General features: G+C 30.8%; 1 protein-coding gene across 2 annotated transcripts in view; it reads right to left on the reverse strand.

Moving 5' to 3' along the window:
• Positions 1-23219, reverse strand: part of ec (ubiquitin specific peptidase echinus) — a 46632-nt gene that overhangs the window by 21477 nt on the left and 1936 nt on the right. Inside the window, exon 2 of one of the 2 annotated variants that reach the window (XM_085186329.1) lies at positions 19505-19747. In XM_085186329.1, the coding sequence (XP_085042455.1) occupies positions 19505-19672 (168 nt within the window). In that variant the 5' untranslated portion in view covers positions 19673-19747. Of the gene's footprint in view, positions 1-2584; positions 2779-19504; positions 19748-23219 lie in introns of those variants that run through there. The other variant, XM_085186337.1, reaches the window with a different exon arrangement.

Genomic DNA, 23219 nt, shown 5'->3' on the forward strand with positions numbered 1-23219 from the left:
CAAAAGACTGCACGTACAACCTAGTACGCGTGTTTTAAAGAAATATTTGTTCATCACATGTGTGTTAAATTTCTTCAATTCGTCATGTTTCAGACTCATTGCTTATCTAACTACGCCATGAAAATTTTATTTCCCTCGATTTATTCTTTTGATACTAAGTAATTGAAAAAACGGTTCTCAATACAAATCACATATTATCCTATTGTCTTGTTATATAATTAAGTGCAGTACTAATAGTAATTGATCCGTTTACAGTCAATTAAATGAAAAAATTACATGAATGTTATTCGATTCCAATACCGTATTTGTAGATATTTTACGTTTTCAAACAACCTTAGCGGCTTCACTTAAGACGTCAAATCGATTGTTTTATATATTTTCGTAGTATACTTTAACACCGTGACGGCGGTCACGCTTTGTTATGATAACCAATGAGAATAGTAACGGACTTCAAATGGCACATATATAGTGGAAATTAATACATAAACCTATTTTACGTGATAAGCCTACTATACCATATTAAAAATGTATTAAATGCATTTTTATTTATTTATTTAAACTAAATTTACTGATAAGTCCCACAAAACTTAAGCTATATATAATAAAAAGCTTAAGAAATGCAGATATTTTCATTAAGGTGCTCGTTCTATATTATAGTTACAGTTCACCATTATTAATGGCGGGAGTAAATTATATACTGGTAAATGTCATTAGGAAGTATGCCTTTAGTTTAGTGTTGACAATTTAAAAATGTTATATTCATTTTCTTATTTTCTAAAGTTATAAAAAATGTGTCGATCATTGGTGCTTGTTACTTACTCACTAGGCCATTCAAATACTCGTATGTATACTCGTATGTAAGTTTATAACATAAGTATTAATGTGTATTTTTATCTCAATGTAATAATGTCGATCTCTAAATCTGGTTTTTAATTATACTTATAAAATTGTGAAAGTTTTGTTAATTATTTTATAATAACAAAATCTCAGGTTATTATGTAAACGTTAGCTATAGTCTCTTCAAGTACTTTTACATTCTTTACATTTTTTTTTTTCGAATTTTAGCAGATCAGAGAAACTACTCTAAAGACAATAGACAATAGGCATATAAAAATTACAAAGAAAGCTTCAATATATGATATTCTTTAAATATGATATTTTCTTTTTTATTTCGTTTTAAAGACATAAGTATATGCAGGTTATAGTTTTCAGAATATTATTTATATTCTCGACAACAACATTGTGGACAAGCTTTATCTAATTACGTTTTTATTTAAAGTAGGATTTTAAAGAAAGGTGAACGTGATGAATTTAAAGTTGGGTGAAAGAGGCGAACGCCCGCCATTAAGAACCGGTCAGCGCGTGGATTCAAAGAACTCACTTATATCAACCAATTACTTTTTATAAGCTATCTCGCTGGGCCTACCATTACCAAAAGTAGTTAAATACTACCTAGAAAATAATTTAAAAATAGATTAATTTAAATTTGGGTAAAATATTATAAATACGATATTATAAGTACTTTCGTAAGTAATTAATGCTTAAATAATGTGTAACCTAATACATTAAAACAATAAATATTAAACATGTAGAGATTATTTCCAAACTATCATTGCGGTTCCTGCAATATTTAGAAAAGTTAAAATTTTTCATAGTTTCACCAAACAGCGATATTTGGGCGAAATTAAAATTTGGGCTGATTCAAATAGTGGCTTCTATGCTATTATAAAAGGAAATCTTATTTTAAATTTATGCACCATTAGAGCTCACTGTCCAGAACGAGCTAAAACTCCAAAGTTTTAAATGCATTTCACATACATCCAAAACTGCCCTACTACAATGAAGCATCCCTTTTAATGGGGGGACCGGCCAACCATGCAATGACTACCTGTCTAAGTACCTGTATACGAAATCCTGGTCCATAATTACGTACAAATAACTATAAGCAAATTACTATAGCCGACCATACAAAATATCTGTCTTGCTCTAGCCTATTGAAAATTTGTATGGCATTTCTCTTTCTCGCTCACAACTTAATGTTTGTTGGCCTTTTTCCGAGCAGGACAACCAGAACGATAGTCCTTTTATGGGATAGAATGTACTATCATTAATTTCCTTTCATTTGTTTCTTCTCTGTTTAAATAGGTTTTTTATATATTTCACTAAACTTTAATCATTTTTAATTTAAGTTTGAGAGTAGTACCAAAGAAATATAGAGACATCTCTACTGTAGGTAGATGCGATTCGCATATTCTTTTTTTTTAAGAATTCGAAATTCCGGCTCTGGAAAAGGGTTCGTTATTTTGAAATAAAACAAAGACCATTCTGTAGAGCGGGAGAAATCGAGATATACGAAGGCTGTACCTCTATAGTGACCTGGCTGTCTCAAATTACAAACCGAGCTATGAGCCGAGATTTATAGTTCCTTTCATTTTTTATATATCAAATGTATTTATAAATGTGTATAGTACAAGACATTTATATGAAAAAATACATTACTAGTATTTATAAATATACCAAATATATAATTCATAAATATAACATATGGATAGTATACATTTTATTTCAAAATATAAGAGCTCACCTTCGCGCTATGGTACAATGCACTGCTTTTATTAATTTTCGCTTTCGTCATGATGCACAATAATCCAAAAAGTTCACATAGTTCACGTCACAACACTAAAAGTTCCACATTGTTGATGATAAACGGGAAAACTACTGAAATATCGTACTAGTTGTGTTTACAACGGGAGGCCGTACGTGGGAGTGTACTAGTGCAGGCGGTAGTACGCGCCCGCGCCGGCCGACCACAGCGCCAAGCCTTGCAGCGGCGTAGTAAGGAACTATATGCTACGACTGCGGAGCTGCGGTCCGTGACTGCCCTACGCTTTGAGGCTTTAGTGTCCGCCATTTTGTATTGAAACTGGCTGGAGGCGCCGTGGTAGAGATTGTACTAGAGATACGAGCTTCAAGTTCGTGCATATATATAGTTTGTGCTTATTTTTTTAAAAATAGTAGTGGTTTTGATAAGAACCACCAATTTAATAAATCTGTTTTCTTACATTACAATTTTGTATAATAATAAAATACATCACCCTTACGTTATATATAACAATAATTACTTATGTTATTATACACGTAGATTTCTAAATGTACCTTTTTACTAATTTTATGCAATACATACCTAGCATACCTATACCTTCATTCGATTTAATAATCTAATCGCTTTATATGACAGGTTTTTATAGCAAAAAAAAGAAATAAGCAGGTGTCTTAAATAAAAAAGTACATCAATACCTCCGAGTGTGAGGATCTGTCAGAAGGATGTTTGAAAAACATATCAAAACTTTTTATAGTCATCCAATGAACACCTTGCGAATAAATTTTGTTCTTATAATGATTTTATATTTACTCTCAAATCTATATTAAGCGTAAATATGACCTTTAAGTTACATTACTCTGACTTTAGTTTAATAAAAAAAACCGTATAAAAGCTTATTTCTTTGACACGACGGCTTTAAAATTTGATACCCTCGATGTCCCTAAATCGAATGCGATGTAAAATATTATTATTATTAGTAAATATTGATATATAGTATGTTTTATTATACCCAATATTATCGTTTGTTGTTATATTATTAACTCGTATTTTTTTTTAAGGTAAAAATTTATTGAAGATACAAATAATCACCAAATTGGAATGAAAATACATAAGTCTAGTAGTTCCAAATTTCTAAATTGTATATTATCCAAGGCTAAAAAGGATTATATATGATTTTTTCACACTTCTTAATTTAGCTCAAGACCTTTTTAGAGATAAAGGATGTTCACTCGCTCATCTTATGGGCTTATGAAGTATTTTTAAAGCTTCGGTGTTAAGCCGAAGCCCTTGTTCAATGCATACATTCTGCAAGGTAATGAATGCAAAAAGATGACATAAAAATCTTGCCCTTCGAGGCCTTTTCTTGCTCTTTACATACAAGTAAGTACAATTATATTTCAACTTTCTTATATTCTGGTATATTAGTCATTTCGGTACTGTTTTATAAATGAATTATTTATTAAATAAGTACATGTCACAAATATTGTTGCAAGTGTAATGTTTTTGTCATGGGTTTTTCCAATACTATCTATGGGAGAATCCGAATCGTCTTTGCCTTACGTGCATATTTTATATCTTGTCAAACAGTTCATTTAAAAAAATAACTCTAAAGTCACTGAGTTCAGAGTTCCTTCCTAGTCTCAACTCTCAACTTTACCCGACTATGACTAACGAATGATGTCAAGATTGTCTATGAAGTTATATATGTAGAACTCAAAGTAATGCCGACATTTTAACTGACAGAACCGTGCCATGTTATTGTACCGCTGTTGAAGAAAGTAATTATAACCGCATACATAGAGTGTACGTGTTAATTATAATAGGCAACAAAATGAATTTGTGAAGAGCTATTATAAGTCTATCAAGAGCACCATTTTTTTTTAAGTATTGAGTTGGTAAACTTATTTAAAATGATTACAAATTTTATTATTATTTATTTTTGATATTTTTACATTTACATAAATTAAAGGAATCGTATTGTAGTCATATATGAAACTTATAATTAATTATTAATAATAATAAAAAATCATATAGTGACGAATTTTCAAATAAATTCCTATGTAAATAAGTATGTATACCCAACAGAATGTTTGAAAATCGGACAAAAAGTCGAAAAATGTCTAGATATTTGATTTTTTTGTCTACGATACGACATGCGGGAGATTTGTAAAGTAAAAAAAATGAATCCATTACCATTGCATATATTCAATTGTATGGTAACTATGCCACAACGACGACGTCTACATATAAAACATTGTACAATTGCATACATAAGTATGTTAAGTAAAAACTTAAATTTAAAAAGTGACCGGTAAATTGAAAACAAGACCCTTATACTCTTTCCTTGTCGTCGATTCGCTTTGTCTCGTTCCCTCTGGTATAAAGCCTTCATAAACATAAGTGCAAATACACAAATTGCAACTTTCTTACAAGGTCATAAGATACAAAATACAATGGAAAGCTTCAATATTTAGGTTTGTAGCAAGTTGTAAATTAAAAATGAGACATTTGTGTTCTGTCCTTGTCGGTACTTAAATCTATTTCCCTTTCTCTATCTTATTAATATTAAATTATCAATGAGTTTTTATTTATTATTATTTTTATTTCTTCGCTCTGGTGTCGAGGCTAAGCGCTACGTTGAGTTGCGCCACCCCACACGCAATGCCTCATCTGGCGGAAAGTGGGAAGCAGAGTGTCTTAACACTAGGTTACCTCTCCCTACCTTGCTATAGGTGAAACTGAAAAAAAGCCTTCATAGATACATACAGCCAAATGAAATATAATTTTAAGACAAAGGAATAAGTAACAAAATACAATAAAATATTTGAGCTTGTAGTACAGTATCTTTGACGAGTCATGGTCGCCCTGAACTAAGCTATAGATAGGTACCTGCGCAGTTTCAATTTTATAAATTTTCTTACTTTTAATTATTTTCCTAGCGAAAGCCTAACTTCATGGCGGTCATAACCCGTCGACCGTACTGTAACTCGTAAATGTTCTGTCCTTGTCGGCTTAAATCTATCCTTTTCTCTCTTATATAAAGCCTTTACAAATGCATACCGCCATATAAAATAGAACTTTATGACAAGCACATAAGAAACAAAGTACAATGCAGATCAACAATATTTAAGTTCGTAGTAAGTCGTAGTAAATCTAAACCAGTTCCGCTTTAAGAAGTAGAAATAAGCTCTTCACCAAATTCGTTTACCGTTGAAAGTGTTTCCAAAAATAAATTTGAAATACGTTAATTAAATATATGATATATATTTATGTGTAGGTATATAAGAATATTTTTTAAACATACCTAAGGAAGAAAAACAATTCTCTGTAAGATAGCATGGAACTGATAATGAAAGATAAAGATTAAAAAAACAAAATTATTGCTTATTAAATTAAAATGTGTTGGTTCTTAAAAAAAAATATATGAAGTGGTCGATAGTCGACTTTCTTGTTTAATATTTAGGCACAAGGCGCCTGCAAATGATTTATAGCAACAATCTTGAGTTAGTTTTATTGCTATTTTTAAAAGTTCATAGTCCTTTTACAATATACAAGGTAATGTTAAACAAAGATAAATTGTCTTAAGTCAACCAATAGCTACGTAGGTGCAATTTTATATATTTTACTTTAGTTTATATAAGCATCGATTGTTATGAAAATTAATTATAAACCCAGGAGTAAGTGATTTGGTATTTATAAAACTTTTTATTTACTTTCTGTCACTTCTATTATGGTTGTATTTAAGAGGTTTTACCCGATTTCCAATAAGCGTTCACACTGCACTTCCATTGTTTCGTATTATAATCGCTTCTGGTAAACTTTCGAGATCTGATATGACACATAAGGTACTTGCTCTATAAACAATATAACATTCTCACGGTGTTTTCATGTACGTACCTACATGCTTATAAAATTTTCAATAGTGTATAATATTCATTGGCTGTTCCTATTTATACTTTAATTATGGAGCAAAATTTTTATCTTGGATATAAAATAAAATAAATAAATCAGCTTCACGCTCTATCCTGCACACAGCAGAGTAGGCAGAGGGAACCTAGTGTTAAGACAAGCACCACATACACAACATTTCAAGCTATGTTATAATAATATAAAAAAAATATTTAAAGAGGTTAGCTTCAAAAAGAATTTACAATATCTTGAAGTTCTTTTAGAATGCTCCTTGAAAATATTATGAATCAGAAAAGATTGTTTAAAGTAGGTACTTCTACAGAATGAGCGACTTGGCGTAAGGAAAATAAGTATGTGAACAAGATTTTTTAGTAAAAGTGGATCATTTCTAAACGACGTGAGATTTGATTTTAATAATCGAGTTAAAGAACTACTGTTTCCACGCATTCCATTACTTTCACTAAAATACAGACTATGAAAATAAAATATAATTATATTTGCCGTTGCAACCGTTGCTAAATATTATTCGTGATATAACGCAATCGACTATGAAATCTTAATGTCTATCTAGAAATTTTAACGACTTTTTAGATGCAGATTTGGTGATAGAATTTAGCACGCTGTTTCAATGTACGAGTATGTACTCGTATTTGTTCATTACTTCGAGATGGTGGATTAAATATACATATATGTTATATGCAAATGTACATATATCTTACATCATTTAAATAACGAATTGTTTGAGTATTTAATAGCACCAATATACATAATACATATTATATGAATGTACTGACCTATAATTTTGTGAATTATATAGATAGACACTAGTGCTTAATGATAAAATAACATAATAAGCTAAGTATTTGAAGAAGCGGCGCCGAAAAACGGAGAATTTTATTTTTTATGTTATAATTTTTTGTATCTGCATCAATCATCATCTCCCGCATATAAAAGGGCAGGCAGAGGGAACCTAGGAACCTAGTGTTAAGTAAGACACTCCGTTCTCATTAAGATACTTGCGTTGCCCACTTCCACCTTTTACCTCGTCACCAGAGCGAAGAAATAAAAATAATAAATATTTCTTTTCCTCTAGTAGAAATCAAACCCACCACCTATTACAGTGCGTCAAGACGGCCTCAAAAATACACTTAAATTTCAATCAATAATACACGTAGTATAGCCTTAATTAAGCACACTCACTAGGCTCTCGTAAGATTTCTCCAAATCCTCTGACCGGTTTGGCTTGCGTCGAGATAATTATTCTAAGAGATCCACCCAGTGTCCCACTAAGTTGACACCTTTTTAACTTATGTTTTCCAAAATATCTCTCCAACGGAGAGAATGTATTTAATTTCGTAAAGACTTTCTTTAAACTCGTTGTATGAGGAAAGGGGGCAACCCTTAAATGATCATTACTAAGTTTTAAATTGTTTTCATAAGGATATTCTTCTTTTGTATTTCGCTTATAAAGCCAATAAAAACGCACATTATTTTTTTTATTAAAAACAATAAAAAATTATGTTTTTGCTGTAGCATCTTATTTCTTGTTTAGAAAAAAGCTTTTTTTATATTTATCACAATATACCAACCACATTGTAACCCCCATCAATAAAATTTCTAAAACGGTACCACTTTCTATATGCGGTAATATGTTTTATAATATAATAATATTAAGTAATATTGATGCTACCTGAAGCGAAACCGACCTATATTTCTCACGGCGATCGTAGAGCTGCACGTCGCGGACGGAGCCGTGGGAGACGAGTCCACGACTTCCAGGTTATCAAATTATTGAAGGACATCCAACCGTAAATTTAAAGTAAGCGAAGACATTTACATTTTTGCATGAATAATTTTAAACTATTTTCAATTATGTTTTTGTTGGAAAAGACACGTGATTTTTGTGAAGTTAAGCTTTTTACAGTTTTCAATTTACGTTACTGAAATTTTGATTATGGTTCCACAAAAAATTAAGTGTAATAAAAAATATTCATTTTTTACATGATATTAAATATTTCAGTTTTAATTTTAAAATGGAAAATATTAAACCTTCTGAAAATATAAATCAGCTCCACGCTGTATCCACACATCGGGGGAGGCAGAGGGAACCTAGTGTTAAGACACTCCATTTCCTACTTTCAGAATACGGAATTATCCGTGGCATTACGTGTTGAGTGGCGAAACTCAACATTGGGCTTTTTGCCTTGAAGTTAGAGCGCAAAAAAGATAATATTGATAAATAATAATTCATTCCCCGCTGTGGGGATCGAACCCAAAACCGTCATGTTACAGTCACAACCTTGGGCCCCTACGCCACGACAGCACGACAGCTAAAATACTTTTAATCTATATATAAAAAGTTCACACAGAGATGAGAGTAACCACAATACAATACTAGATTTAAATGCAACCGGGAAGCGAGAACCGACCGCGGTCCCACAGTTAGCTGATGCCATAAATCGATATACGATTGCCACTCATACCTGCCCATTTTTATAAACGTTCCACTTTAAACTATTACTAGAAAACGCTTCATGTATTTGTTGTTAGTGCAGCAAGTTAATTAGAGATACATTTAGGATTTTTAGTGCTTTAATTATTTATATTAATTCAAAAGAAAATAGGATACAGACTGTCTTTATACTAGGTTATCTTTGCTTACCCAGTTAAAGGGGGGGATCTCTTTTGGGAACCTAATAGCATGAGGCTAACAATAAAATAAATAAAAGAAAATAATGTAGTAAAACTCAGCAACCTATGACCGCTGTCCACCTGCGGTAATTAGAACGTTATCCCGTAGTCGTTGTGGTTCGCTTATTTTCCCACATATTTCTTGATTCCTCGCCGGGTGTCTTAGATTACTCGATTAAACTTTTCTGTTACGCTAAATTAAAGTTTTATCCTTTTGATGTAATTTTTTTTGGTGAAATTTTAAACGGAAATATGCTTATGGAGAATATTGTCAATTTTTTGTATAATATAATAAGTTATATCAACTTAAATAATAAATTAATTTAATTGAAATATTATTTTTAATTGCAAAACTTAAGGAAACAAAATGAGAAATTACTAATTTTTGTATTAAAATAAAAAAAATATCTATGCAGCATAAATTTGCTGTTTTTCTAATAATAAATATAAAAATATATTATGGTTATATAAACAATAATAAAAAAACCATTTAATGTCATGATGGGTCATAAAATAATATTATATACAGACATATTATATTGAACCGTAACTTAGTGACCCGCAATAGTGACTCACTACTTCTTGCCACACAAAAGTGGGTACACCGTATACCGTGACTAACTTCAGAAAAACCACCCATTGTTGTTAAATTTTCGTACTATGTATATATATACAAAGTTACGTAAGCCAAAGTAAATCTTTTTACAACTGAATACAGACTTTCTTTGTATTTGAATTAGTTTAAAACCGACATTAGTTAAAAAATTCAGCTCACAATAATCAATTTCAAAATAATATTGATGTTGTCGCTACACTCTTTCTTATAAACTATGCAAAGAAATAAAAAATATGTTCTTAGTATTCCTTCCTTCAGTGTAATTTTCTATTAGAGAAAATGAATACGAAAAAAATGAACATGAAAATTTTACTAACCAATTAAATTAAATTTAAAGGGTATTTAAGAAAAAATCACAAGTTGAATGAATGACTCGCTTCCAGCAGAAAGAAGAGTATGTACCTTCTTATGTCCATTTGTACAAAGCCAATATAAGCTTCTTAACATACATAAGTCTTAAATACAAGGACATATTATTATAATAGGTTTAAATGTTCATTTGATGTTGCAATGGGAATAATAATAATAAATATGTATTTAATATGTATAATAAGTGATAACTAGAATATAGTGAATGCCTTTTTTCCTGAGGGTCTCGGGACGGGGCATTTATTAAAACCGACTAAATCGTGAAAAAGTTGAGAAACCAAGTGATAACTAGAATTTTAATAAAAATATCAAGAATATTTAAAATTCTGCAAAGTAATAACCAAAGCATGTGCGCTGTCCTATAATTAAATATTTCATTGTACTAATTTAGATTTCGCTTCTATATTACATAACAACATTGTTCTATTGACGTTCATACCTAAAATAAAAAGAAGAAACGCTTTTAAAGTCAATTGAAGACTTAGTTCCATAACGTTGCTTCTAATTAGGTATAGTATCCTGTCGAATGATGGCTGAAAAAGTAGCAGCACTGAAGCGTGGTGTCGTACGCCGTCCATAGAACACAGGCTATTGATGGACTTGCGAGTTGTGACCAATGAGGCAGTAGAGCGAGTAATGTTTTTTAAATTGCCGTCACAATAAAGCAAGTTCGTATAGTTCTTGACCTTAAGGTCAAAGGTTTATTTTTTCCCATAGTTGTGTGTTTATTCGTATATGATCTCATTTCTCGTTGAAGTTCTATGTAGTTCTGCGCAATTCTCTTCATTTATTTATATAAACATATTATAAGCAATTATATAGAAAATAGTTTCGAATTTATCAAAAAACAAACTTCGACGTCCAATTTTTTTTGGTTATTTAGTATAGTTTGACTTATTTATCTTTAAATCAATTTTAGATAATACTCCAGTGAAGTCAATTTTAGATATATAGAGTAGATTAAAAACAATTACAAACAAACTACAAGCGTAAAAAATATACATCCATTAGAATATAATTATCATATATACCTACATATAGTAAGCAGAATTTCGTAATTCTCACGTTTTAGTTTAAACTCATCACAATACATTGGACCTTTACGCATTAGTCTGATAATTTTCCCATAGTTCATTCATAAAATTGTGATGAAAGGAAAAAAAATCTCCTATGAAACTAAAGCATAATTATTGTGACATTAACGTTGTTGTTTTTTGTAGTCCAAGGTAGGAAATCGTAGGAAGTAGAGGATTACGCAGTTGGCGTCAAATAACCCCTTTCCGAAGTAGTAGGTGGTCTCGAATTCATTCTTTATATATTCGTCAAATGTCATATAAACGAATATTATACACCTACAATGTTACGAAAATGTAATATGTTAAATTAAGAAAATTTTATAAAATGTTCATTTATATATTTGCTTTAATAAACGTAGTTATACATATAAAACAAGAAATATATAATTAATAAACGTAGTTATACATATAGAAGGTAGGAAAATGGAGAACGAAGTGTCTTAACACTTGTTTCCTTCCCTACCCGGAGTGTGGGAAACAGCGTTAAGTTGAAAAAAAAATGTATCAAATTTATATTTTTAGCCATATGACATTTATGAAAATTTCGTTTCATAAAAACTACTCTTATATATAAATTTACGAACAATCAAAAGAACACAAGTAACTAAATTAGCCCCAGTAAAGTGGTATTCTATATCAAACGTTATAGGGCCGTGGGATCAGACGGATACTGACTCCCATTGTATTTTAATAGAATATCAGAAAATGGATGCAAGTAACATTAAACTTTAATGCGTTAATCTGTTGCAACTACAAGCAGTTACGATTTAAATGTTTGTGTAACATGTCTATAAATATAATTTGCAGATATAAATAATAAAGATCAAAACTCAGAATTAAAAAACAAAATTTGGAAACTTTTTTCCCAACCTTATTCAAAAATAAGAATAAAAAACAAATAAAGGTAAGTAGGTAAAAAGGAAATTTAAAATAAATTTATATGCTCAACGTTAAGATACGTAACGTTTCTACCTCTATATAAGTAAATAGAGTGTATAAATAGCAAAAATCCTATACTTATATACTTTAGGAACATTTACATTACACCTTACCTTACATTTACATTTTACCTTTTAACTATGAATCTATCGGTTTATATTATATCGGATTTTGTTATTTGAAGTTGCTCAAAATGCTCTGCACCTTATAAGAGATGTAAGATTTAAAAAATCAGTTATTCTCTTTGTATTCTTCTCAAGATTTCCTATTAAATTTACACCGCAATAGTTACTAATTAAGATACGCGTTATGCAGGTGAATTAAAGAAGGGCGTGTCACAGTGTCAGTTTCCCACGAGGTTCCTTCCGGCGGTGGCGGCGACCCGTGACGGTAGCGTCTTAGCGCCCTCGCCAGCTCTGTTATCATAGTACACAAGTACTGGTTATAAAAATATTAGTTTTTGTAAAAAAATATGCCTGTTGCATATCAAAACATTAAGAAATAGTGCTTTTTTGTTTTCTAGCATCGATCTTAAGTTAAAATCAAATGTCATATTATGGTTACTTTACAGAATGCAATGGAATAAATTACTGCTTACTATTAACCTTTACGATTTCTAATTAATAATGTTATGAAACCTTTTTGTTCAGCTTCACGCTGTATCCTGCAGACTAGCAGGACAGGGCAGACAACAGAAAGAGACTCGTGTTAATACACTCTGCTTCCCACTTTTCTCCGAATTCTGGAGACATTGCGTGTTAAGTAGAAAACTCAACGCCGCTTCGACGCCAGAACAAAGAAACGAAAATATGAAATATTTTATTTCCTCGAGTGAATATCGAACCCACAACCTATCGCAGTCACACGCTTGTAAATTTTCCTCTACGTTCTGGTTATGAAGTATCTACAGGATACATTTAAATACATTTTAATATATCTGTATGTCTGTCTGCTGTGAAACCAACTTTAACCTCTACAAAGAAACAGTTTTGCAAAGCAGCCATCTGAAACGTTTATGATTTCCTACAATTACCATGTGATATTGTCATTGTGATAGTTCCCATTATTCTGCAAAATATTGCTATAGTAGATGCAAAATACATCCATAAATGAATAAGTGTTGCTATATATGTCCATTAAGAAAGTTCATAATATTGTAAATAAAGCTACATTTATGTTTGTGTATGTATGATGGGAAAGGGAGCTTTTGTTATTTTCAAATTTATGTACCCAGAATGGAGACAGTATGTTTCTAATAGTTTACATGTAGAAATATCTGCTCTTAAGTAAACATACAATAAACTGAATAATAATAGGCGTGGAAATGAATATGAAATATCCAGGTGTACCCTGAAGCACGGAAAAATTAAGCTTCTAAATAAACGCAATCAAAAAATACAAGTATTTCAGCATAGTTTTCGTTGTACTTTGTGAGAAATTCGCCGCGTAATTGAAACCTATTATAATCTATATTAATCCGTTGACCTATAATTATGAAATTTGGAAGGAAGCGAGACCTTGTTGTTCTGAAATTGACATAGGACCCTCAGTGGGGGGAGTCCTACTCGCACTTGACCGGTATTTTCTTAATTATACCATTTGATAACATAATAAAATGAAAACTTTACATTTTAGATTTTTGGTATATAAATCTAGTATAGGTAGAGTTAAATATAAGTGTGGTAGCACAACTAAAACATAAGGCATATATATACCAGCTTAAACAATTTAAACTTACTGAAATAATTAAAAAATACCATTGATTCTACATTCTGTACATCCTTTCCATAAATATTTAACTTGCAGAAAAACATCATCTATCTGTGACGGAAATAGCTGAAATAGCAGCGCACGACGGTATGCTGTAGATACAGGTGCCGAGGCAAAAAATATCATTCGTTTTATAACAATATGTTCACCTGGAAGTACACAAGTATATGAAACTAAAATTTCAGATTTCCAAGTTTAGGCTTCCTTAAGTTCCAACTTACATTAAAAACTTGGAAAAGTCACTCGTAATTAAAAATTAAATTAATAGATATTTTATGCACAAGAAAATATTTTTGAAATAAATAGGCTTTTATCATATTTTAAAGATGTACGCTTACCTAATAGTATTTCATTAGTCTAGTATACATATAGATACTATACATAAATAAATTCTCATTAAAAATCTTAATTAAACAGTGAAATACACCTTTGTTTTATAAAATGGCACACGCGGCTGGTTTTTATAACAACATTGACATTTAAGTACTATTTTGTATTACAATGTGGACTACACTACGCTACTACGAGTATATAGTGAAATATTGTATCTTCCAGGGCAGATGTTTTATAACCAGGTGCAACTAAATATAACCTTTTCATTTTTAATATGTTTACAAGTACTGAAATAAAAAGTATTGCCATACAAAAAAAAAACTGTTAAATTAACAATTCATTTTATCATAAAAATAATTTTAAGTTCTCTTAATTAATGGTGCAATCCTTTATAAATAACTATATTTATTTATATTTAAATGTAAATTAAATGTAGATGTTGATAACAAATCGTATGTAATAATAATATATACGTATCTAATTTAATTTAAAATAAATTACTGAACAATCTAATTTTAACCGTCATCGGCCGACTGCTTACGATACTTGAGAACGTCAGCCTACCTACCATCTACAGTACCTATATACGGCATATAAACATTTAATCTATCGTTACACTATTTTTGTTGACACAGTAAAATTAACTAGCACATTTCTGTTTATAATAAATTTCAAAAGAAAGTTTTAAGTTTAAAACGAAAAGAAAAGTTTCAATATTGTACAATAATCTCAAGAAAAAGCTTAATAAATACTGTCGTTAAGAGATATTTAATGGTAATTAAATTAAATACCATTAAATACTTAGCTTATGCATAAGCCAACTTATAGAAGACTTGGAAGAGAACCAACCGTTGTGAAGGCGCCAGCATAAACAGAAAGGGAACGTGAGAGGAATAGTCGATAGTAAAATAACTTATGTAAGCACACGTGCACCTGTGTAAAGGAGTTTGTTTAAAGATGTCGATTACGCTCGCTGCCTTGAAACGGTGGGCATGTTTTAAAACCTCTTTCTTACTCTCACATAAAAACAAATATACACTTCAAACATTGTTTACGATAAGTATTATTATTTTAAAGTAACACAAGTTACTTATATTAATTAGAATCTAACAACAGCTTAGCTGGCTCACGAAGCAATTTTTTTTTATCAGCTTCGCGATGTATCCCCCTCATGTAGTTTTAACCACTCAGTTCTCCACTTTTAGCGAAGAAATGAATTAAAATTAATATTTGCTTTTTTCGAATGGGGATGGAACCTACAACCAGTCGTATTTACAGTCACACGACTGGCCTCCACGAAGCAAATAATGTGTAAATATATCTACTATATATAACATATATATAATATTCATATGTTTATAACAATGAGGACACCAGTCATAACACGCCTTTTGTATACGAACAGTATCTGCACTAGTTTCACGTTTTGGAACAGATATACAAACTTTCTTTTGATATACTCATCATGATGTTGAAGCAACTATCTTATTGCATCAGCAGTAAACCGACGTTCTTTGATGCTGTACATACTGACGGATCATTATTTTTTTTATTATTATAAAGTTAATTTTAATGTGAATAAACTTATCTCTTTTTTCATTATATATTTTTAAACTTGTTTACGTTCATATGTAGGGGATATAGCAGTTACGAAAGGAAGAACCTACGGCTTGCTTGTGAGATACACCCACATATAAGAGGGTTGGTAGAGATAACTTAGTGTTAAGACACTATTTCTAGGCGTTGCGTTTAGAGTGACAGAATTCAACGCCGCTCTTTCCCTCATTACCAGAGCGAGTAAATGATTTCAAATATTTAATTCCTCTGATTGGGGATCGAGCCCACAACCATCGCGTTAACAGCCACATACTTGTGCTATTGCGCCAACGGCCTTACTACTATTCCTATTTATACTAATTATCGTAGTATTATATTCAAATACAGGACTATCATTTTTTGCTTCTGAGTACATTATGAAGTACCTACAATATTATACAAGATATGTGACGTAACTTTAAAATGCACCGATAAGAGGAGATTTGGAAACCTTAGCAAAGTACAAAGACTTAACAAGCTGACGAGATAACGCTAGATGATATATGATGAAATGATAAACGGTATCTCTGTAATTAAATATAGATTGCTTCACACCCCCAATCCCTAAAATTAAGTAACCAGTCAAATTTAATCACAGTAGAATGGGTTGTGCTGTCATAAGACAATACAAATTCCCATGACAGTTAGAATAATAGGCCAATTGCGTGTTACAACTCAAAGGTTTTAATATTTTGGAGCACGAAGAGTAAATTGTATTTAATATAAAAAGAAATATTTAAATAAAATAATAAAAATCTGCTACAAGATATAGCCGGAATATATTCTGTTTATATCAGGGTAGGTAGTGGGAAACTAGTGTTAATACACTTCGTTGCCCATTTTTCACCGATTTTTTCGAGGCATTGTGTGCTGAGAGGCGGGACTCAACAAATAAATTAAAATATAAATAATTATTAATTCATTCCCCCGCGTAGGGATCTAACCCGCAACCGTCACGTTACAGACACACCTTTGAACACCTGCGCCACTACGACCTTACATACAATATCAGATAAAAAAAAAGGTATAATGTTAAGAACTACCTACACTAGAAGAACTACGTACTGCACTAAATTGGCATAAAATCAATTGTTCTTAAATACATTTCACTCTCTACAGACTGGAATCCACAAGCGTTATGTCCTTTTTCTCTGCAGGATTTACTTTTTCTTGCATTCCTCGCTCGTGCCAACTATTCACGCTTTTTCTTATTATCTTTAGGCACAGTTCAGGATTTCATGGGTAAAATGCGCGTGTCGAACAATTTGTTCTAATACTTGCTCTATATCGAGTTAGGAATTCTCCATTAGTTTTTAAAAACATAAAATTCTATATACCTACTCGTTTTAATTTACTTTTTCTTAAAGTTACAATTAAAATTTTAATATCAAAATAGTTTTCGTTACTCTTATAGATAGGTAGGTAAATTTGACATGAATAAATTCTTTAACGGCAAGGTATTTTAATGGCCGTCAGCCAGCACTCGTCACCGTCATCATCCAAGTCATGTAGTTTTTTGTATTGCCTCCATACAGTAATTACTTATATGTAAATTATATCGTTTTATCAACAGCGGTCAACGACGTCGGAGTTTCAATCGTGTGTATCAAATACTTTTTGGAAATTTGGTTCAAATAAACACGTTTGCTATGAACGTGAAGTAAATGTATGAGTTTTAGAATATGAAAGATATATCTAAAAATATTATTTTAATTAATGAGAAATAATTATGTTTTTATCTAAGTACAAAATACACAGTAAATATAATGTAGTGAAAATGAATATAGCAGTCGAATTAAAATTAAACATCCGTGAGAAAGTTAAGAATGGTAACAATTATAACTGTTTTGATTGTATTTAAACAGTTTTTTATAAAAGTAAAATGGTTATTAGAATGTAAATATATTAGTAGTAATTTTTTTTATATTATACATTGCTATGTAATAGTTTTTTAATTATTTAAAACTTCAAGCCTACCCTGCTGTATGCGGGATACAGCGTGAAAACTGATTTGATTTGGTTATTCTATACTTCATCAACATTACGTATATAAAATGTATATAAATTACAATAATTGATGGAAATTTTCTTTTATTTATTCATAGACAATCTACGAAGTAAGGTCAAAAGTCACGAAGCCTTAAATAAAAACAGGTTCTAGTTTATTGTTTAGTTTATGTCATCGGCCGACCTACCACGTCTACAAAAGGCGTTATCACTAAACAATTAAACAAAAGAGACTCTATCTACATATATACAAATGTGGTTTTTAAGTAACGGAAAAAGAAGACATGGCGTAAATGAGCACTCACCGTTACATACATAGATACGAATGTCACCCAAGCACTTTGTCAACATATTCTAGTCAATAATCATTTTAACTATTTACTTTAGTATGTCCTAAAAAGTTCTTTGAAATATATAATTTTTATTTTAAACTACCGACCTGTTAGCGGCTTCGCCCGCTTGAGCTTCACAATTATGATGTATTTTTTTCATATGAATTACTTTACTAATAACCATTAGATTTGTTTTTACGGGGTTATTTGAAATTGAAATAAAATAAATACTAAGTAAATGTTAAAGGAAGCTTGCCAAAATACAATAGTGAAATCTGCATTTAAATCGGTTAACCCGTTTCTGAGATTACCTGCACAAACAATGCAAACAGTCCAAATTTTTAAAAATAATTGTTTTAGATTCTATTACTTCCCTTCTTTATGACAAATGCCCCAACATAATATTTTATTAGACAATATAGAGACAGCCATAACTCACAATTTTATTATACGAATAAATTAAAAATAAATAGTCATTTTCAACAAAATATGCATATTTAAATTTATTCTTAGTTGATTAAAATAGTAATTGGTATTTGATTACATCGAACGTCATCCAATTTAACTATCTAAGAATTTTAAGCATTGTAACAGTATACAAATATAGCCAGCCAAGTTTAAAACCACAATGAAATTGCTATACGTGAAAAAATGTTTATAACTTTTCTTGTGGTTCTAATACTATTTATACTATATAATCCTATTACGTTCATAATTATAATATTTTTAATACGCTTAAAATTCTGAAATAGCAATCTCTATAATCTCTCAATCTAAAAGTGTCTCAAGATAAAAAACATAGTTGAATGGAAAATTATCTTTTACAAATTGTACATATTTGAAAAGTAAAAATTCAAAAGCAGTCTAGCTTAAGTCCACATCTTATGTACATTTGCTATCCACCTTAATATTCAAAATCACTATACCCTTAAATGCCGACACTGATGTGCTGTTTGCTATATACCCTACTTTTCCCTACTTTTATAGAAATATATAGGTATACATACATATATAAACATTTCACGATCTGTCTGTGCTCAAATCAAAAACCCATTAACGACGTGCAAACATACATAGGATTAACACAAACACGTATGTAGGTATAAAGTGCGAGTATCCATTCTCGCATATGCTGGCACTTTGCGCTTTAGCATTTTCTCAGAATTCTTCGATTACCGGGTCAACATTTACTTGTAACTCTAAGCAGAAATAAAAACATATTTACTTAATATAAACTTTAAAATAATGAAGAAAAATATTTTACCTGTACAGCACTGTTCAAGAAGCAATTATTTTGTCCCGGAGCATTCCAAAGGCCTTTAGTTGTATGGAATATTCCAGAATCTCTTGAATTGTCCCTGGAGTGCTGTGGTCGAAGCTCATTGCCATGCATGTAAAGACTCTGAGCGGGAGTCGCCATCGTGGCCACCATGTCAATCACCACTCTACCATTTTGAAAATGCACGCCGAGGTTGTTTTATGACTTCGTGACATCTTGAAAGCGTATCTGAAATGATAAAATATTGTTTAAATATACAATTCACTAAATATGACTACTAATCCAAAATACTGTGACAAATATAAATATACTTAGTGTCTTGTCTAAAATTATATATATTATAATCAATTTTGTTTTTATCTTCATTATAAACGTACGTAATTACCTATATCGATCGCCCGATCCTGTCTTAAAAATCGTAAATATTACCAACAATAGGTACCTACTTAGAAAGTTATTATTGTTTACTATTATGAGGGAAAGGTGAAACATTGCAATTAAGCTTTTATAAGAGAATGCACACGGAAGGCACAAGGCAAGGCTCATTAGTCTCCAATGTCTCTCACCAGTCGCCACCTAATGACGAGGCATCGCCTAACCGCATTCCTTACATGGCTTCTGTAATCTTAACTTTTTGATATAATATTTAATATTATAACAATCTTCTCATTTTCTTAATTTTTCACTTTATACTGAAACTAGGCATATCAATGTTTTATTTATAATTGTTGAATTAACCCTTCGCCTACCCCGCAATAACAAAATATAATAAATAAGTGTTATTCGTAGGCTCGTATTCGTAAATGGACCAAAAAAAGTAAGTATTTTGTTACTATACGTAAGCTACATGCTTTCACGATTTCATTTCTTTATGTGATATGTATATCCTTTTATTTATCAGTCGGTTAGTTATGTAATTATTATTTATCAATTTCATATAAAAATCTATTGTATTACACAATAACTTTTAATCTCTTTCCGTACGTAGGTATTGCTTAAGATAAACCATACGTTAACGATGTTACTAAATAGAAAACAAACAGATTTATTCTCGGTCCGATGCCTGGCATCACTTCCGATCTATCGAAATCGATAATTTAACAAAAATCGGGGTTAACTCCTCGATATCACTTGCGCAAACAGACGCTACTGCTGGAAATTTATTTAAAGCTACTACGGAAGCTTATGTTTATGTGTTACATACGTTAATGTGTAACAATAACTAAACAACTATTTAGATTAAGAATATTAAATAATATGTATATATCTTGAGGCGTCGTGGCGAAGTGGAACAAACGTATGTACTGTAAACGCGACAGGTTGTATGTTCGATTCCCACTCGAGAAGACGAAGTATTTAATATTTTTATTTCTACATGTAGAATTTACCGGAAAGTAGGTAACGAAGTGTCTTAAAATTAGCTTCCACCTGGCTACCCTGCTAAATGCAACAGCATAAAGCTGTCAATATCTTGATTTTGATAAAACTGTAATTGCTATGCACCTCAGGACCTCGAATATAATTATATACTTATATATACTGCCACCTAAGTAATAAAAATATTAATTTTAAAAGTTTTCGTGGATTTCTTTAAATAAATTATTGCATAGGTATATTACGTCATAAAAAACATTATTTCTTACGCACTTAGGTACGCACAACTGTTAAATGGAAATAGCATAGCTGGTCCATAATGCACATGCAAACGAAGTTGCGGGGACCACTTTAAAATATAATACTTTTATATCTTTGAACCTGTTATCAGATATAAGTACTTATTTCCTATAAATTTTATAACAAGACGCAGATGCTAGCATATCTATTAAAACTTATTATGATGAGTTCATCAATATTCTTAGTCGTACCGTAGCTACAATATAATAAATTGTCTTGACATAGCGTTCTTAACGTCTATGGACCGTGAATAAAAATGTTACAAAAATACGCTTTATTAGAGTTCAAGCGCGCTTTGCTAAATTTTGAGAAATATTTCGGTTTTAAAAAATACTACAAAGTATATTGGAATATGTACTGGCAACTATTTATTTCTTTTTAAAATTTGAATAAAGAATGTTAAGTATTTATTTATTTGTTTTTACGGTTATTTTGCATAATAATATTTTTTATAATATTTATGTACCTACTTATGGCAATGCTTAAGATTTTAACGTCAACCTACGAGTTATCAACGTGAACTAACCGCAAAAAATGGACCATAACGAAAGTGGTTCCATATTTCTTAAGAAAAAATAAAGTGTTGGAACAGTCCGATTGAAAGGGATGCTTCAAGTGTTCCATTAGTAATAAATAATATAAGATATTGCTTTAAAAGCTCCTTAAAGAGTTTCAAGTGGAGCCATACAAGGATATATTATACGGTTATAACCATAAAAATAAAAAGATTCTTAAAACTTATAACTATGTATATACAAAAAGAGTTTTAAAATAACTACTTTGAAATTTTTTGATAAATAAAATATCGCAAGCTGGAAACACCTGAAGCTTACACACTTGCTTGACGCTGCAGTTCGCAGTATGTTATGCTTAGTTTATTGTAGATTTCTTTTTATATTTAACACCTATTCAAATATCCTTTTCAAATAAAATATTTCAAACATGGCGGCTATAAAATAACAAAGTAAGGTGTAAATTTATTTCTCAGTAAAGATTACCACTATTAGGAAAGTCACGTAGCATGTTTTTTTATATAGCAATACGTGATTTTTGTACTGCCACGTTGCTTTTATTTTTTTTTCTCATTATTAAAGAAGTTTCATATTAATTCTATTGGTATTTTATTTATAAATTGCTATTTTATTAATAAACAAGCGTCTCGCTTGTGGCTTTGCCCGCTGGAAGTATAAAATTATATATGTATTTAGTAACCTAAATTGCTTTCGTGCATCGTGTAATAATATCTAAGTATATGTATACATATGTCTCAATTTCAATAAGGAGAAATTTCATTGAGAAGTAATGTTTCAGCGAATTCATTAAAATATTTATTTTGCCGCAATTTAGTCCATATATTGATATAATTTTTAGTAATGAACACGTTCAGTGTTTGTTTTCTTTCAATTACTTTGCCAAATTCTAACAGTGATAACTGCATTCAAATTGGTTTAGCCGTTTCTAAGGTTAGCTTGCACAATGGTACAGACCAATAGACACAAAGTTGAAAACTGACTGTTCTGGGTTCTGTTACATTAATAAATTAGTTTTTCTCATGCAAATTCCACGTATGGAAAACAATCCATTATGTACATTTTTATTATATGTATACTTAATTAGATATTTTGACTTAAGTACAACGCCAGTACGAAGCCAGATTTATAGTAATAATGGATCTTTTACTGCCTCAACAACATAAAACCACTTTCTACAAGTACCTTTGCTACACAAATAAAAATATTAATGCAGTTTTAACCACCGATGCCTCCCTACATGAAAATAAAGCAAAGTAATTCTGTAGTTATATTATAAGTACCTAAATAGTTATATAATAAAAAATCAAACAAGATTTTCTTATACCGCACGTGTGCTTTAGAAGTTTACACACAGAGATAGGTACGCACACGTATAAAGAGTTTAAAATGCGTGAGGTAAAAAGAGCAAGAGTGTAGGCTGCGCGTGCGCCGACCCGCGAGATGGCACGAGTCAAATGGCCGCGCCTCACGATACAAATGTGTTATTATATTTT

This window comes from Heliconius melpomene, chromosome 6, assembly GCF_056956725.1.
Source record: "Heliconius melpomene rosina isolate 202511_hmr_F chromosome 6, ASM5695672v1, whole genome shotgun sequence".
NCBI lineage: Eukaryota > Metazoa > Arthropoda > Insecta > Lepidoptera > Nymphalidae > Heliconius > Heliconius melpomene.